The sequence below is a fragment of the Alosa sapidissima genome, chromosome 9 (assembly GCF_018492685.1).
Source record: "Alosa sapidissima isolate fAloSap1 chromosome 9, fAloSap1.pri, whole genome shotgun sequence".
Lineage (NCBI taxonomy): Eukaryota > Metazoa > Chordata > Actinopteri > Clupeiformes > Clupeidae > Alosa > Alosa sapidissima.
In genome coordinates this window covers 24,035,049-24,054,746 of record NC_055965.1, presented here as the reverse complement: position 1 = coordinate 24,054,746, position 19,698 = coordinate 24,035,049, and the positions used below count along the sequence as shown (strand labels likewise).

The window sequence follows — 19,698 nt, the reverse complement described above, 5'->3', positions numbered from 1 at the left end:
GAACTCTCTTGAAAGGGTCCATAAGTCTTACCCCCCAAACCATTTAGGCATTAGTTCATAGCAGTCTTTACATGACAGAAATGTCAGGAGGTGTAGATAGACTGCACTGTATGTTTATGCTGCATTTTACAACGGCATCAAACGCGATTCAGCCAATCACAATCAAGGACCGGAACTATCAGTTTTAGAAATTGTAGTTCTGGCTTCTAAGCAGTCTAACTTGAAAAACTGCTGATCAGCTGATTCGTAGTTAAAGTTGTGAAATACCTTTAGTCATATTTTTAATTGCATGGTGCTATATAAATATTGCTGAATTCACTGCAGAGTTCCTCTCTGTCTCTTTCTCTCCCAGGTACTGACTTTCGTGTGGAGGGTCACACTTCTCTTCTATCTCTCTCTCTCTCTCTCTCTGTCCCCTCCCTGTGAGAATGTGTGATAATGGTTGAGTAAAGGAGTTCTAACCCTGTATCCTCTCTCTCTCTCTCTCTCTCTGTCCCCTCCCCAGGTACTGACTTTGGTGTGGAGGGTCACACGCGTGAGTTCATTGCCCATCCTATCTGTCGGGATCAGGTGGCACTGCAGCAGGGGAAGAGCTACCTGATCATGGGCCACAGGGATGACGTGGTGCAGCTTGATGGCAGGTGAGAAAACCCAACCTGCCATGCAATTACATTACCAAGCAGCAGATGGCGCTAATAAGTCACAATCAGAAAGTATCCAGTCGATGAAGTTTCTTTCTACTTTTGTTCCAATTGTTTCAGTGTGGGTTCACCAATATTTGCCACTTTGTTTATTACGATTGTTTCCTTCTGTGTTGCTTATAAATCATATGATTTAAAATCGGTGCTGTCAGTAATCTCCCAAAGCTGTCCACATTACCCCAAATGTGAAATTAAAAAAAATATATGTGACAACCAGTATAAAGAGAACTACAGTAGATACCAATGCTTGACAGTGAAATAGTCCATACATGAGATCATTCACATTATAAAAATCATTATGAATGAATGAAACCTTTATTGCCCTGAAGGAAATTTGTCTTGCACTCAAGGGAACCACATTCAACAGACAACAATAAATAACAATAAAACAACACCAAACATCCAATAACATTAAGACATAGAGGACAAAGAAACAGAACATTTGAAACTATAGTATATTAGGCTAATATTTCTGGAAAAAGGAAAACAGTATTGTGCATTCGACTTTTGACATGTGTGTGTGTGCGTGTGTGTGTGTGTGTGTGTTTGTAGCTTTAGGTACATGCTTGGCCATGCCACCTGGTTGGAGTACTGGCCAACAGAACAGGAGGGGCAGATCCGAGAGTACGAGGACGCTTTCGCTGGCATCACAGGCCTTGCCAACGAGGTCACGACCTTCGGCTGTGGCATATAATACAGCTTCCTAGTTTTGTGTAGTTTGTTTTATTTTTTACATTCTGAGAGAAAACATCAAAATGTCTGTCTACAATATTACATTTAAAAAATGCATTACTACTGTCTACAAGGTTGAGAATGAGAGTATCAGGCAAATTGTTTCAATTTCACACTGCAAAAATGGCTGTATATGCAATGACCAGATGTAATTTTGGCAAACACAATTAAAAGTCTAAAGCAGTTAATAGTATGTTGAATGAGTCTTATTTTTTGCACTGAATGTACGACAAATTAACATGACAAATTAACATGAGTGTGAATATATGTTTCACGTGTTCACAGAGAGACGACCAACGTTCTTGTCAGGGCCGTAAAAGACAGAGAAATCAAGTGGCATTGTATGGGGATGGAAGAAACCCACCCAAATTAGCTTAACCTGTTGTGGAGTATGGTCACAAATATGTGATTAAAATGTGCGCGAATTGAGAGTTCTGCATTATGATGCGACAATTACGCCAAATTAGCCAATTACGCCAAATTAACACCAGTGCTGCAAGCGTTACAACGATGTCAGGGGTAAGTCCAAGCTTGCTGGCAATAATCGGACACATCTTTTCAACTTTTCATTTTCCTTTTGTATTTTTTGTTTTCGTTCAGTTACCAGTTTAAAATGTATATTCATAAAATGTAAATACAGAAATGTCCCAAAGACATTCTTCCCGATGTTTTGGGCTCACTCTCACTGAATCACGAGGTTATGAATACATGGTGATATTTTTGCAATGTAGGTTAACATTAGACCAAGATTACTTTCCTTGCCTGACTATAGACGATGCAGCTCTTCTGTCAGATAAGTTCCACTCTCCCGTGCTGCTGCTGGGGCATTTGGGTTAAATGGCATCGGCACATGCAGTTCAACATCATGTCTCCATAAGTCCTCTAATATTTACTCATTTATGCAATCAACACATCTATGATTCATGGAAATGTGTACGCCTGTAGCCGTATGGCCGTACGCCCTGTGCGTATCATCAGGCAACTCAACAATGAGAGACAATTTCCCCTGTGTGTGTATTCACACCAAGTTGACCTATCATAACTCCCCAACTCTGTAAGTATCCCATTAAGAGTAGCCAGAATGAAAGTTTTGAATACGTCTATTCTGGACATTGTATACATGTCTTATTTTGGGTGTTATATAGACGTCATTAAAAGACGTTTCAAAGACTTCATTATTGAACATCCAAAAGACGTCCTCAGATCAGCCAGAATGACAAATGTGTGATGCTATTTTGCTCATAATAGTCTCTGCATAACCTAACAGCAACCTACAAAGAGGGTCCAGTGGCACTTTCCCACCAAGTGAGGCTCCATTAAGAATGTTTTTCTGACAGGAAATAAAGAAAACATTCATGAACAAACATAAACTATACTGCATTTCCGGCGGGAACTGCGAAAGTGTGCTTGCCCTGGTCCTTGGTGGCATTCTGTTTTGCATAGTTGTGTTTTCTGAAAGTGAACCTTTACATGATATACCTGTCTTAAACTGTCTTTTGTTGCTCGTGAAATACATATAATACACATTTTTGTATTAACAGATTGTTTTGTGGTGTTATTTATCATATGGCGTGACACCATATCATTTGGTGTGACATCAAGAAATTATGAAAATAAAAAGGCTTTTGGGGTCTAAATCATACAAATCTCAATGGAACAGATAGAAAATAGGGTCAGCAAAGGTCACAAGCATTTTCTTTCTTTTATATCAAGGTATGTCAAAATGAATTTGACGTTTATTGAAAGATTGAGGACATATGCCTTACTCTGTGTATTGATGAAGAAATATACTATAAAATGTAATAAATTTGCACAAGGAAATGCTAGATCTTGATGAAGTAATGATAGAAGATTATAATACACTGCTCACATTAAAAACAAAATACCCCATTATAATTTTACAAACAATAACTTTCATGTCACACCATATGACAATTTTAGTCACTACCACAACTAATTAGAGAATAAATATGAATTTCAACACAAAATCTAAAAGACCATACATATTTTTGGGAATGGAAGGGTCAGTATAACAGGACTAAGTGATTTCCATGCCTAATATCTGAATTTTTTTTCAAAAACTTTTTTTCGGCCTAAAACGTCAACCACCCATATGCAACAGCAGTATTTGCACTGTCAACATTTTTTATTTATATAAAGTGTGGGTGAATTTAAACTGTATGGCTATACGGTGGTTCCTGTAGGCTTTGCGTGCGGTGGGGGGGGGGGGGGGGGGGGGGCTCCATGTCCATTTTGCTTGGGGCCCCCAAATTCCTTGAAACGGCCCTATCGAAAACTAAAATAGGGAATCGATTTTAATCAAATATGTACACTATTAATTTTAAACAAACTAAACAAATAAAAAAGATGTAACAAAACTCACAAACAAGCAGAAAAATAAAATAAAGAATTCCGAAGTGCGAAAGCTAAAAAGAAAATTCCCACCAAGTTTACGCACCAGAAACAGCTGTTTCAATCGGCTGCTGTGTTGCTCGTGTTTTGCCAAAAAATGGAGGACATCGCGATCAACCTGTGCGACGAGAGACGAGTGATAAGCCCTAATAACTTGAGGAATTTCGATGTGGAAGCACTTCGGGGTTTGGGTATATCAAACTATGGAGAATGACAAAGCAGTATGCAAACTGTGCAATCGTGAGTTCTACGTAGGCGAAATTTGTTTGACATTTCTAATCGTAAACACAGACACAGCTATGTTGAAGCCTGCAGCAGGGGCGTAGCCAGGATTATTTTATAGGGGGGGCCAGCTGGGTCCAGACTTTTTATTGGGGTGGCACTTGGGAATCAAAACTACTATTTGAAAACTACTCAAAAAGTTTTGAAGATTAGGATAGCCTATTTTAATAATGGCAATAAATTATGCAAAGCCAACACTAATACACAGGTCAGTTTGTTGGCCACTCCAAAATATTTTCCATAAATAGGTCAATGCCAATAAAAAATATTATGATAATGCACCTTACTTAATCAGTTTTATTCAAATGATGTTAACTCAAAGAACAATAATAAATACTACAAATATTGTATGTATATATTTGATCTCATACTGATGGCCAAACTATATTTCTTTCTGATATCCACTCCAAGTACTTGGCTGTAAGTAACATGGCTCTGAATTAAGAAATTAACCCTTAGAACCCTAGACTGTTTTAAGGGCTTTTTTACTACCTTAGAAACATTTATCCTGGTCAATGTAAGTGCCATACACACATGCTATATATTGTTTTTTAACAGAGTCTAGGCTACCCAGATCTGCCACTATTTCATGTATTAATACTTGCATTTCATTTTGATTTTTAAATAATAAAAATACAAATAGTGTATTATAAAAATGCTTATATTTTGACATGTATCTCACCACTGCAAGCTGGCACATGTGTGCATAGGGCAGACTGTTCTGAATCTGGCAATATCATTGCCATGGTGGAGGGATTCTCTGGGGCTGAGCAAATGTGAAAAATATGTGGTGTGTGCCTTATGGAAATAAATGCCATTTTTTTATTTAGCCCTATGGCTACTCTATTTTTGGCCATTCTCACTGCCTTTAGTTATAAGCAGTTATCCTGGTCATTGTAAGTGCCATTGACACAGTAATGAAAAATGCCCTTTCTACGCTCCATATCTGTGACACGAACTGATCTGACCTGACTGAACCCGAGTTTGCATGTTCTGTGTGTACACTCATGATGATTCTAAAACAACTTTTTACTGCATTGTCATGAACAAATATATTATATATTTAATATTTGACACTTTTGTTTAATATTATTGTTTCCTTGTGTACCTTTTACATCCTGACTTGGCTCGATTTTTACTGCAAACTGCTTTACACTCTTCTTAGAGAATGTTTGCAATGTCAATGTCAAAACAGCTTACAGTTACATCAAGATACATAGTATCTACATTGCAGCAGATCTAATTTATGTTATCCATTTAATGTGGAATGCATTTGAGCGTGCGTGGAAGAGAGAGAGAGCACGACAGGTTCCATCTGGCTTGTCAATGTTGATTGATATCTCCTTTTCATAAGAAACTTTTAAAAGGAAATCGCGATGGCAACAGTACAGTAGTTCCCACTACTGACCATGTCTAAACTGTGAGCGAGCACAGACATACATGTAGTCACATCACCAGCTATAAGCTATATTTGAGTGGAGCTGGCAAAAGCCTTAATGTGACAGTGCACCATTTATAAATAAATTTATAGATACCGTATTTTCTGGACTATAAGTCACACTTTTTTTCATAGTTTGGCTGGTCCTGCGACTTATAGTCCGGTGTGACTTATATATGTTTTTTTCCTGCTCATGACGCATTTTTTGACTGATGCGACTTATACTCAGGAGCGACTTATAGTCCGGAAAATACGGTACATTTATACATATATATATATATATATATATATATATATATATATATATACTGCATTTTTTTGTGTGTGGCCTGCCGACCAATTTTCAAGACCCAGTCAAAAAGACCCCAGACTACTGTCTGCATGGCTTGTTGTAGCCCAAAACAAATGTTTGTATAATTAACCAGGTTGAGGGTGAATTTCAGACGAATCACAATGGCTGTATATGCAACGACCAGATGTCATTTTGGCAAACACAATTAAAAGCCTAAAGAGATTAATAGTATTTTGAATGAGTCTTATTTGTCTCAATGAATGTATGACAAATTAATATGAGAGTGAAGATACGTCACAGAATTCAGACTCATTCATTGAGGTCAAAAATATGTGCCATGTAACCACTGATGCTTTGTGCATGCTCAATACCTAACACAATTATGGTGGGAACAAAGTGGTTCATCTCAAAGCATAACATAAGATACAACTCAGCTCCAAATTCTACTGGTCTCTAAACATAATCCTCTTCAAGAAAACCCATGTGAAAACTTTTACCAACCCTGGCTGCGTGATTATCTCAGTGTTCTTGCAAAGGCTCATGGAACACAATGAAATGGTGACTCCAAGGCATTGCATGTGTTCATTTGCCACACTGGTTCAGTACTTAGCTGCTTCACATTGATCTTACATAATTCTTTTGGATAAATTCATTGCTGTGCCAAAATATGTCAGTTCAACGTAATAACATTGTGTTTGAAAGAAAAACATGAGTATGTTTAATTTAATGTTTTGTGGTGTAGTAAGTAAAAATGGATTAGTCAATTTGAGTATGTGAACACAATAAGGTTGTGTTTTCAAAACTAAACTGTTTTATGTAATAAGTAATGTAATATGGTTTGATAAATTGGACAACCCTGAGTTTTAATTTTTTACAGTGTGAGATTTAACACATTTTTTGTGTTGTTTGACTGTGGAATTGCTTTGAATTGCCCTGAATTTAATTTCACTTCCTGTCATTCACCCATTAAAATTCAACTTCCTATGGGGCGGAGCCAATTCAATTCAAATTCCAATTCATGAATTGAATGGAGGCCAATTCTAAAATTCGTAATTTTGCACAAGCCTGTTTGGTGTCAAATAATTTCTCTCTGTGTGCGACCATTATACACACAATGGAAAACTAGAACAACTAAACGTAGCCTAACTTATAAATAACGTATAATATAGGCTGTTGTCAGGCATTAATGTTGTTGTAAAGATAGGTTATTGTTAGTAACCTACTATCTACTATGTACTACACTTTGTAGGCTACTTTTTAGTTGACTAATGTAGAAACCTAAAATATTGAACAACACTTTGAATTTTTCGTTTGGGGAGCTGGGGGAGGGGCTAGATGGGTGTGCGTACCATAACATTAATTTATGCATGCGCCCCTGCACACAGCCTAGAGGCCAAATGTGTTTGCAGTGTTACAAACCCCAAGCTGCTGGAGAGAAGTTGCTTACCTCTCTGCTGTTGCAATGGTGGTAGATTGTTTGTTTACTTGTTTAGAGGTTGCAATGGTGGTGGAGGCAAAGGTGATACACTTTACTAACACCTTCAAAGTAAGTTCACAGGTTCTTACTTACTTACATAACGTATTTAGTCTTCACCACAATTTGGTTGTTAAGTCCGACGTCACAGGCCCAACAGCTTTTTGGTCAAAAAACCTTTACTAGCGCAGCCAGACAGTTTTTGCAACTTATAAACCTTGTCACCATCACCTCCATTTTATTGAGAGTAAAACAAAACCGGTTAACTTTAACTTTAGAGCAATTAATAGCTGTGCAGCCAGATGATACAATCAAGGGTTACGTGCAGGCTTCCGCGAAAAATAGAATATTATTAGGTTGAGGCAACAAATGAGTAGTAGGATGACAATTTTCTTAAAGGCTACACTGAATAGCAGAAAAAAAATCTTTTATTTTAGCGTTGGACCCGGAAAAAGATTTATTAGCCAATTATTGCATCATCACTTACAGTAATAACCGAATTACCACAGCTGCAAAGACAATTAAAATCTTGTTATGACATGTTATGAAAAGTTGAATTTTGGAACAAAATAAGTCAACACTGCAATTTAGACAACTTTTCATTATATGGTTTATATATAAAATTGTCACAACTGGCATCCAATATGTCTGAGTTCATTAGCAAACTGCTGAATGGCCATATACTTAGACTTGTACTCGGGGGTTTCTCCCTCACTGTCTGTAGGCCAGTACTCAATCCAGGTGTGTTTGCTCAGCACATACTGGTACCTGTGGAGTAAGACTGCAAAAATCAGAAACCACAATGGCAATCGCACATAGTACAAAACATAACTGCTATTTTAACAGTAGCTTGTAGAGGGAGGTGTGAAGTAAGTAAGTAAACCCCCCTGCCAACACCGTAAGAGTTACGTGACAGATGTCAAAGGTGCTTTAAGTTCACAGGTTTGAGTCCTGTCTGGTGCAGGGCTAATTACGTGAAATAATGCAGGTTAAACTAACAACTTAATCACAGAAAATTGCTGCCCACAGTCCTCAATATATAAAGACAATGTAGGCCTACAGACTGACATATTCTGCAATATTCAAGCCTGGGCCTTTTTCCTTCACTTAGATAAGACAATGAAGATCGACAGGAGGTGAGTGGGAGGGAGATGAGGTGCGATTGGTTAATGACCGCAGTACCCGAACATGTTATGGCCACAGCGCCCCCTAGTGTTTTGCCATTCTGTCTCAGACTATTAATTTACCTTTCATTGACTTTCATGAGGTCAGGTCACACACACACACACACACACACACACACACACACACACACACACACACACACACACACACACCAAACACACTGTTAATTTACCTTTCATTAACTTTCATGAGGTCAGGCAAACGGCCAATGAACAGGTATGTTTTGCCTTCGGTCAGATCCAGCCCCTCTCTACACTGAGGGAGAGACAGAAACTGGCGAATGTCCTCCTCCGCAATGTCATCTGTGCCTGGACGACAATTCAAATTATTAAAGATATGGTACAGTGATACACTACCATTCAAAATGTTGAGGTCATATAGAAATGTAGGCTACTTGTTATCCATAAAAAACGTTCATGATATGAACATTTTGTTATTTATCGGAACGCCCCCTTTTACCACCAGTCCCGTGTTTCCGTCCTCTTGCATGTAGGCCTATATGTCACTTAATATTCATTTCTTTATAAACCAAGACGGTGGATTCATAAAGAAACGCAAGCACCCACACCATAAGTGTATCTAAATTAGCTATGTACCAAACATTACATTTTACCGTGACTCGAAGAGCTGTAGACAGTGTTGTAAGGCGGGCGATTTACAAATCTGCTTGGAGCTCCAGTGGACTTTTTAAATTGCGTTGAGAATTCTCGGTCTAACCGTTCATGTGCCGTGTGAAAGGGTGGACGTACTGTAGACGACCCACCAGGCCAGCTCTAACCTCCGAGTGTGGTGAACAAAATCAGATATTTCAGGCAGTAAAAGCCCCGGTAAGAACCAAACCAGATTTTGTTCAAATCTACACAGCTACAGTATGGCTACTGAAAAATGTAAGGTTCATTTATCAAATGTTATTCTGAAGTATTAAAAAACATCGTTGTTTTAGAATTTTTGAACGAAATGGGTGATAATTGGAGGTGTTACGATACATGTTTAAAGACAATGATTTCTTTTCTAAAGCTTAATATTTGGGCTTTTGCCTTTATGGTAATAGGACAGTGAGAGACGGGAATTGAATGGGAGACCCATGAGCACTGAGACCCACATGTGGTGCTGCCACTTGCACCACAGCCCCCCAAAGACAATCATTCTAAATTATCATAATGTCCTTCATACTTTGCTTTCATTGAAGAATCATCCATTTCCACCATGGACCAAACTATCAAATAGCCTACATATATAAGGGCTTGTATTGTTCACAGTGACATTAGTGAAAGGGCGGATGAGCTAGGGGACATTGCAAGAACATTGTCCTGTCGCATTACAAAGCACAGCAATGATGACCTTCATATCACAAACACCTTCACACCTGCTTCCACGGTGACATCCTGTCTTATTTGAACATCCTGGTTTATGGAGACATCCTGGCTTATGGGGACAGTGCAGTAATAATCTGGGCCCTATTTTGAAGTGTGGGCAAAGTCTTAAGTCTACCTACAGCTAATTTCATTACTAGGCGAGATCAACCTGTTAATTCAACACCATGGACAACACTTAAACCACAAACACTGATGAGTCAGTTCAATACTCTCACATAAGAAATATAGTTAATAACTTCACTCATTTATACATTTTTCCTGCCATTCACATTAGGACAACCCCCACACCCTCCCATTTCTATAGCGGTTCCATGGTGTTCCTCACCCGGTTTGACCACCAGTTTCACTCTCAAGTGATAGGTGTCGATCCAGCTGGACAGGTGAACTGCCTCCACAGTGACTTTGTAAACTGTAAGGTAAGTACAGGTAAGTACATTTTTTTGACCAAGAGTTGCACTAAATGAGGAGTTTGGTTCCATATCCTCCATTTTAATTAATTTTCATAAATATTTTGTTTTCCAAGTACTTTCATTAGAACTGTAGTTGGGTTATTGTTATTTGATTTATCTTTACTCAATCAAAACAACACATCTGCAATTTGATTGATATTACCTGAAATACACAATGAAATAACATTACTTTTTAATGTTTTTAAAAATGGAGATATAGAATTTTGGAACCACTCTTCAAATCCTCATGCAAAACGTATCCTCTTGTCATTTGCATGACCAAAAACATTTTCAATTCACTTGTCTAGATCATACATTGACTATCGTTTTGACTGGAAGCAGTGTGTGTCAAGTATGTGTCAAATAAATCCAATTCTAATGATCAATAAACAATCCAAAAACAAATAGACAGACATTACACAGATGCTTATCGTAATCCCAGATTTGTACTGCAATCCAATAATCTTACCGTAATCCCTGAATAGCCTGCAGGCCACTTCATGCCGGGACAAATCCTCTGCCACCTGCTTCATCTGCACACCACAGCTCTCTGTTGGAAAGACGTAGAGTTTCCACCTTCTTCCTTCTTCTGACACACTGCTTTCCATATGCCGTTGAGTGTATCAAGCTCAAACACACATATGACACAACGTTTCACTGCTTTCCATATGCAGTTCATTGTATCAAGCACAAACACACATATTGTACACCATGCACACAGACAGCATGATGTGGGAGGAATTATGTTCAGGTTTGTGCTCATACACCACATGCACACTAGGGGTTTCACCAACTAGTCATCTATTATTACCACATGTCAACTAGCTAAAGGCTAAACGGGCTAGACATTCCTACAGTATGTATGGATGTACTTGTATTGTATTGTATATAAAGCTATTGTAAAAAACATGTCAACTCATAAAAATCAGTAGTCGTGAAACCCATAACATACACAGAAAAATGCAACAAACATGAGGTTCACTTATTCTAGTATTTAATATTACGTGACTTTAGGAACAATTTAAATTTAAGTGTACCTGCAGCACACTTGCAGATATGCTGCTGGCAGATCAAGCCGAGGGAGCCATTTGTCTTCTCCGGATGGTAGAACTTCAGACACTCCTCTAAAAACAGGACAATATTTGATTTAATATTCAATAATTTAATGTCAATAGATTCTTGTCAGACTTGTAGGAGGGAGGTTAAGAAGACCCATCAAAGATCTAGGTCCCAATAATTAGTGCAAATGTAAAAAAAAGTGCAAATTCTTAACTCCAACTAAAGGTAATTTAATAACTAATCAATGTGTTAATTAAACACCACAAGTAAGACCTTAAGCTCAAACATTGATAAGTCATGTCAATGGTCCCGAATGTACCACAATATCTCTAGTTCATGCACAAGACCTTTGCTCACAGACTGCCTTTGCACTTTGCCTTACTTTTAAATTAGGGCATACAGACTCAAATAGGAGAGAGTCGGCTAAGACAGCTGCGTATAAATGCAGTAAAAATAGTGTCAATAAAGTAAGAATACTCAAAATAAAAGTAGAAAACAAGAGTGTGAGGGCTTGCAAGAATCCATTGACTTGAATTGATGACCTACAGGAGAAGTCACAGTTCATAATGCGTTTCACGGCAGTATTTCCAATCAAACACACAAATCTCATAACATGCCAAGTGTGTCTCACAACTTAAATGCTGTGTCATCCCCCCTCTCACTGTCTGTCTTAACAACTTCAGGGGCCAGTAACCGATTGGTGACACTGCCAACTGCCTCCATTCTGTACTATTTATTTCCTCCTTCCGTTTCTGTTCTTCTAATTCTAACTCTGTGGAGTTATCTGTATTGATTTGTCGCTCTGTAGAGATGTGGGAGAGCTTACACTGACCATGTGAGTTGTATTCTTTCACAGAGACCCCAGCCGGTTGCAACAGACCCACGTTTACCACTCTGCGCAGTCGAAAAGCAATCCGCTCCGGCCTCTGATCAGTGATCTGGCAATGAAGGACACAGATATGGTCGTCAGATGAAAGCGTAGACGAGAGACTGAAGAAGTGTACAGTTCAGTTACTTCTCTGTAGATAATCAAAAGAACTCACACTGATACTCTGAGTTTTATTCATGCACAAAGACTTAAAAAAGTAATAGTGAACGGCATCAAAGTCCATAGTTTTCCCTACGAACGAATTTGACTTCCTAAGACTAAGAAACTTCCTAGGAGATATTTTAAGTAAGGGATAGTGTATTGTCCACTGGTAATTATCAGAAAATAAGTTCCGACAGGGAGAACAGAACCCCATTATCCCGCTTAGTATATGGCTACTTGCCAAAACGATGAAAGAAACTTAACACAGTGGGTCTTTAAAAATGATTTTGCTACCGTTTTGTGGCTTCCGCTTAGCCTGACGAGCCAGACCCACATTAAAATGTAGGGTCTGGACACTCACCGTTCGCAGTGCTCAGTCCGAGGGGCAGGGTAATCAGTTGTCTTTCAAATTCCCTCTGCACGCAATAGGACAGCGGCAGCGCTATGAGTCCCATGCGTTTCCCACCAGCGGACCTAGTTGGCTAGTTCAAACGTATGCCAACTTAAAGGAGAATTCCGGTGTGATATTGACCTAAAGTGTATTGAAACATGATACTTCATGATAATTCAGTGGAAATGCATGGATTCCAGTTTCTTCCAGTAGCAGCAACTGGAATCCATGCATTTCCACTGAATTATTTTTGGAATCTGATCCCTTATCATACCTGTTCATTCTTACTCGTCGCTTGACTTATCGTGACTAAATTCAAGATGGCTGCAAACGCTAAACTTCGTGAAGATACTGTCTGTATAAATCGTCTTGTAAGTAAACTACCAGTGCTTTTTCAAAGTTCTCAATGTCTCGTTTTAAATGTCAGGGCCCTCGGAAGTCTACCAATGAAGTGTGGAGATACATTGAGCATCGTAAATGGGTGTAAAACAGTGATTTATTTGCATGGCTAGCCCGATGCCGAAGCACCACTATTGAAAAAGCTGTTGGTAGCATCGGCTAACTAGCGCCAGATTTTGGAGTGCAGGGGACAAGCCGAGATGGGCTATGAGACATACGTTCACACTCGGTATCATGTTTCAATACACTTTAGGTCAATATCACACCAGAATTCTCCTTTAATAAAAGCTTAACTCGTGTCACACTGTTCGCCAGCAGCAACATCCATCTTATTTTTTTTTAAGTAGAAGGGAATTCAAGCCAAACCGTTGCAACTCTGCCATCAATCATTATGTTAAGCCCACCTAACGACTCTATACACGATTTCATTGGCCTGATTAAGTTTCGATTTCTGGAGCTCACAAGCCAACGGAGAGTTGCTAGACTATCCCTGGCAGCAAATGTAATTTGCTGCCGCTAGGGGCTCGTCTAGATTTCTAGGCTAGCTTCCGCTGACAAAATATATAGTTCGCCACACAGATAGAACTTGATAGTTTCAGGTGTTGCGTGGCAACATATTACTAGCTGACCTTCACTTTCAAAGAAATCCCATTGCAAAAGCGAACAGACTTCTTGCGGAGTGATATGAAACACATTAATCAGAAGCACAAAACCCATTGCCATTGACAGCGGTGATTATATTTAACAGACCTCCAAACGTTGGGAAGGCCCATTCATGTGAATGGAACTTTCTGCAGCACTCTGAAGAGCCTTGTAATAATAATATAATCGATAATACATAGTATACATATAGCGAATGTCATACACATAGTGTGCAGTATTAAGTTCTAAACTTAAAATTAGGTGTGGTGTTCAAACTACAAATCTATGTGAAATGACCATAGTGTCACCCTCAAAACATATACAACATACCACAACTAACTTCACTGATCATGCATTATATGTATTGTATACGTCTGCTTTGAATAAAATGTGAACAAATAAACTGTTACCTTGTTTAGATAAATGACAATGTTGCCCTGTGAACGGGACCTCTCATCCATCTCCCATGTCTTACCTGTGGCCAACTACACAGGACATAAATATGTGATAACATTTTCAACATTCAAACGCCTCTACACTTCCAATTTTATTTTTGAACACATAACTAGTTTGGTTAGACTTAGGGATGTTCAATGGTTTCCCTGTCATAAATGAGTAAACAGATTTGCACATATTGCATACTGATTGCAGTGGGTGACAGCAGCTAATTTCAAGAGTAATCAGCTGGTGTGATCATTTTATTTACCCACCTTCTTCAGATCCTCTGCATGTATAACATATCCTGTCAGAATCCCAATATTCAAGATAGCTGTGGTGGAACCACTGTCGTTGGACTGGTACCTGATGGAGAAACCGAAATGTCATCAACATAATATCATTATGGTAGCCATACTCCAACTTAATGTATCTGCTGATAAAATCGTACAGAGTTGAAATACATCTGCAAATACATCAAGCATAGACCTATAGCTTATAGCAACAATGTTTTGTTTTTCAAAATACATAAAAGATATCGTCAGTATAATATCATCAATACATTTATTCAACTAACCAAACAAGCTCAGTACGTACGAGATGTCAATTGTGAGTAAATAGTTTTCTGATGCCTCTTCATGGGAACCTATGGGGCACAATTCACATGTATTCAGTTTTTACACATGCATTTTAAAGGGATGATTCGCTGTAAACACAACCTAGGGTCTATCTATGGATGATAACAAGTTCAAACCTTACTTTGGGACCAAAATGACAAATTAGTCATCATAGTCAGGTATGGAACCACGTCAAAATAAATAGCTATTTTCAAACCACTGACAATTTATTGACAATTAAATCAAGTGTTGCTCTGTTTCAAAAAGCCTTAAAGACACATCATCACCTTGAGGTAATTCCTGGAAGGACAGATTCAGCTTAAATTTATGGCATGGTCCTTCCTGACCACTCGGCATAGAATAGTACATCGTTATCACCTGACAAAAAAACAAAGAGACCTCTTCACCATATGATTTAAAAGGCTATGTGGGTCAGACATGAGGTCATTACCAAGGTTATTACCATGTGCCCCCCCCCCCCCCCCCGCCCAACACACACACACACACATAGACATAGACACTGCTATCACCATAGTGAGTACTGTTCATGTCCCCATACAACCCCAAATCTTCATCTTAAGTCGCTTTTAAGTCACATTAATATAAATGCATCCCTCAACCAAAAATATATTTTTTCCTATTCTTCTGTACAATATCATTTGTATTGTGTTACTTGTAAGTATAAAGCAGTCAATACTCACTGAAAGAGACCCTCGTCCATTTCCTCTGGCAGTTACTGTCATGTTTTTGTCCAGTGTAAGCTGTGCACAGAATCAGCGATCAGAAGAATTGTTTACAAAAATAAAATGGTAATTTTAAAACACTAAAACACTAAAAACACTAAATATAAACACTGACTTAATAAACAATGCAACTGAATGGACCAAAACAAAAGCACAATTTTAGTCTTTACACTTCGCCCAGTGCACCCAGACACCCAGTGCAGTGTGGTCCTCAACTGTTTCCACCCAGACACCCAGTGCAGTGTGGTCCTCAACTGTTTGCACCCAGACACCCAGTGCAGTGTGGTCCTCAACTGTTTGCACCCAGACACCCAGTGCAGTGTGGTCCTCAACTGTTTGCTTGTGAGCTACTACTATATTACAGTGCTTCATTCAAACATTCTGTAAAGCAGTGCAGTCCAAACTTTACCCATTCTGTCCAATCACATGAGAGCACTCCCAACTCTGACGTTTTTGGATAAATAATCCACACAAAATCGTGCAGGCCATTAAATACCTATCATCTTATTACTCTTTACAAGGCTGATATAAAATTCAATGAATAAATGTGGCATGGAACTAGTGTTCAACTGCCCCACAACTGGACCGAATCAGACCTGCTGTCATAATATTAGCCTCATGTGGAGCCTCATGCCATGTTGTAGCCTATAGGTGGATTGCCACCTTGACAGAGTGTCGCCTGAGAGCGCGTGCCCGTGTGAAGGTCCAGGTGAGAGGTTTTGTCCGGTCCGCCATGTTGAGGGTGACCTCCAGTAAGGTGTCCGTCTGCTGCTGCCTGCCCTGGGCAGTGTACTCCGCCAGAGCCTGGTACACCATGAGGGTGGCCTGGAGAAGGGGAGGAGAACACAACAGATTAATCAATAATCAGGGCATGCTGATATGGAGGAGATCATTTATTTACATGATGGGGGGGGGGGGGGGGGGGGTTACTCCGCTTGCACGTTGTGCCTAACAACGCCCCATAGCTGTTCTAAAATCAGTATAGACTGCGGACTCTATGGGATTATTGCTTAAATAATAGATTAAGATGATTGCTGTATACTGTAGATACTGTACTAAAAATATACAATACATAACACACATAATAAATATATGCATTTTGTCTAAACACATTTATTTTGTTTTTCTTCTACATTTGGTATGTGTGTGTGTGTCCCTATAGTCTGATCTCCAAACACACTGTTCCCTAAATAAGTGAAGACTATTCATGTCATTCCGAAAAGCCCACTCATTTTACAGCGTTTTTTTTTTTTAAATAGGGCTGAAAACTTTAGTTTAGAATAGTACTGTATGTCACATTAAACCTGTGTGGATCTGTAGACTGTGGGTACCTGTGTGGATCCGTAGCCTCCCCCAGGTTTCTGCTGTTCATTCAGCCATTTCACGATGGGTGCTGCCTTCTCAAACTCATTGGCCTTCACCAGGGCCAACAGGGCGTAGGCTGTGGCCTCTAGAGTGAAGAGGTGGTTGCCGGGGACTGGCCAATTAAAAGCACCTATAAATGGTGGAAATACATACTCATAATGCATTCAACTTTTTTTACGTTTTCAGAATAGAAAACAGTTTTTTTTGTCTTATTAATCTTATTAATTAACAAAACAGCTGTTTTTTTTTTTTAATTATTATTATTATGGATGCAAGGGCAGCAATTCTCGATATTGCGGCTACTTCCAGTTTGGGACAACTTGGTGACAACAAACGCATGGACAACTGAAGTGAATTTAAAAATAACACTGAATATTTAGTTGGGTAATTTTTCTCTGAGACAGCTGGTGGTTTGTAGGGGCACTCACTCAATCCAGCTGTTGTCAATTTCAGACTGTAACGCTTTTGCCTAGCCATGAACAAACACAACCACGTTGTGCAGCCCATAGACTGCATTTTATGTCAAGAGGAAATGACGTCGTCGCAAAGTCGAGATACATCTTTGTCCCTCGCACATGTGCCATATTACCCACCTACTAAGGCCTGCCTCCGGAGGACATCTTGCCTCAGGATACCAGCGAGGGCATAGGACACCATGGCAACCGCATAGGGATTGGTCAGAGTATGGATCCTAAGGCTCAGGTAGTGCGTTGCTCTCACTATACTGTTGGAAATTCTCTGGAGAGGGAGAGAAAGTGGAAGGGATAAAGAGAGAGAGAGGGATAGACAGAGCGAGAGAGGAGGGACCGAGAAAAAAAGAGAGGGGTGGGGGGAAAGGGGAGAAGACTTTAGGCACCTCCAGAAACGCTCTGAAAAAAAACAAAAAAAAACTAGAAACAGCCTCTTTGGTTTGACATCTGAAATTCAGAAATCCAATTCACAAGGTGTCACCTTCTCAGTACAGAGAGCTGTGGGGCTCTCCTGCATGGCAATCAGCACGAAGGCAGTGATAGAGGCATCCCTGTCTCTGCCGTACACATTGCCCTGTGATCAAATGTGAAAATGCATTAATAAATATAATTATATTAGGTTCTAGTAAATATTAGAAGTCAGATATTATATTTAATCATTATTACACTATGTCTTCAGTAGTATACAAATATTTGCTTTTAAGTTGGCTGTTTCTAATGCAAATGGATATGTGTGGTTAAATGCTATAACTTAGATCACTATCAAAAAGTAACTGGGCTGAGTTTAACTTAGTGATGATCATAACATATTGTGACCAAAACGTATTGTGTAGATAGATTCATAGACATAATATACATAGACGCCGCATCGACCGCTACTCCTTACTAACGCTGACGAGATTTGGAGCCGCCATCTTGGACCGGTCATCCACTCCACTCAGTGTAATCTGTTTGGCCGGTGAGATGAGCTGTCAGCGCACTTAATTAATCATATCTCACTGAATACCGAACAGATTCTCACGCGGTTTTTTTTTTTGCTGCAAAGGTCATACATGTAGCTTTGATACAGGACACATGATTTAGCGTATTTTAATATTCATAGTGGGTTTAACAGTAATAGAATATTCTGATATATGATATAAAGTTACCTGACGTCCGATATCAAAACTGGGAACATAATCCATGTTTGACAGCATAGACAAAACTAGTTTGATACAAGTTTAATGAGTTAAATATAGTTCACAGTTGACAGAAAAGTTCCATCAACAGCATTATTCACAGTCCACAGAAAGGTTCCATAAACATTTAAGTGAGATTAGTGCCATTCAGACATCTGAGGGGTATTCCAAGTAGGCCTATGTGGTTTAGTGACAAACTTGGGTAAATTGACTCAGAATAAGTTGTAAACCTCCCAGTAGAAAAGCTGTATGATACAGGAAACATGGTTGTGTGTATATTCATAGTGGGCTTAAGAGTAATAGAATATTCTGATATATGATATATTATAAAGTGATGACATCCAATATAAAAACTGGGAACATAACTAATCCACGTTTGACAGCATAGACAAAAACTGGTTTGATACAAGTTTTAATGAGTTAAATTTACAGAAAAAAATCCATTAACATTTTCAGTTCAGTGCCATCAAAAATAAAGTGATGAACAGACATTGGTGTGGCATAAAGGAAATGGAGTAACTGGGTTCAATATCAACAGCATTTGTTAGACAAGTTTCATAAATATTGTAAAGTGAAAGTTTGTAGGTTTGTTTCTGATCCTTAAAAATCAGACACTGGTTTGGCATAGTAAGTGTAACAGTTCATCAATTCAAGACAAAAAGGTGACTTGTCACTTGTACAGTGTCAATGGGTTCATCAACAGCATCTGTTATTTACAGTTCACAGAAAGGTTCCAGGCCCAATGAAGAGATTAAATAAAAAGGAATTAAGAAACATTTTAGAAACTGCTAAGATCAACCCGTTCATTGCAATCAGTAAAGAATCAGGGAGTGTCTTCACAGGCTCAGTGAGACAGAGTTACCGTCATGCAGTTGGTTCTATGATTTCGACAACTGGTGCATGTCATTTTGTATGTTCCCACCTTGCTAAAATTGCTTGGGTACACTTTGGCTGAGAACAAAAGTGCCTCAGACAGCAGGTGGGCAAATAAGATGGCATAGTAAACTGGGTAAACTCCATAAAAGAGG

General features: G+C 39.0%; 2 protein-coding genes across 2 annotated transcripts in view; one reads left to right on the top strand and one right to left on the bottom strand.

Moving 5' to 3' along the window:
* The window catches only part of LOC121719386 (complement C3-like), a 49,743-nt gene extending 48,122 nt beyond the window's left edge, over positions 1-1,621 (top strand). Inside the window, exons 40-41 of the mRNA XM_042104929.1 lie at positions 506-641; positions 1,254-1,621. Coding sequence (XP_041960863.1) covers positions 506-641; positions 1,254-1,395 — 278 coding nt within the window. The 3' untranslated portion in view covers positions 1,396-1,621. The remainder of the gene's footprint in view (positions 1-505; positions 642-1,253) is intronic.
* A 6,296-nt stretch (positions 1,622-7,917) lies between these two features.
* LOC121719391 (complement C3-like) overlaps positions 7,918-19,698 on the bottom strand; it is a 30,055-nt gene continuing 18,274 nt past the window's right edge. Inside the window, exons 26-40 of the mRNA XM_042104938.1 lie at positions 17,974-18,066; positions 17,616-17,760; positions 16,989-17,152; positions 16,321-16,482; positions 15,616-15,675; positions 15,202-15,292; positions 14,895-14,943; positions 14,573-14,663; positions 14,273-14,347; positions 12,233-12,338; positions 11,379-11,465; positions 10,811-10,891; positions 10,218-10,301; positions 8,689-8,824; positions 7,918-8,099 (exon numbers count right to left, since the gene is read on the bottom strand). Coding sequence (XP_041960872.1) covers positions 7,958-8,099; positions 8,689-8,824; positions 10,218-10,301; positions 10,811-10,891; positions 11,379-11,465; positions 12,233-12,338; positions 14,273-14,347; positions 14,573-14,663; positions 14,895-14,943; positions 15,202-15,292; positions 15,616-15,675; positions 16,321-16,482; positions 16,989-17,152; positions 17,616-17,760; positions 17,974-18,066 — 1,566 coding nt within the window. The 3' untranslated portion in view covers positions 7,918-7,957. The remainder of the gene's footprint in view (positions 8,100-8,688; positions 8,825-10,217; positions 10,302-10,810; positions 10,892-11,378; positions 11,466-12,232; positions 12,339-14,272; positions 14,348-14,572; positions 14,664-14,894; positions 14,944-15,201; positions 15,293-15,615; positions 15,676-16,320; positions 16,483-16,988; positions 17,153-17,615; positions 17,761-17,973; positions 18,067-19,698) is intronic.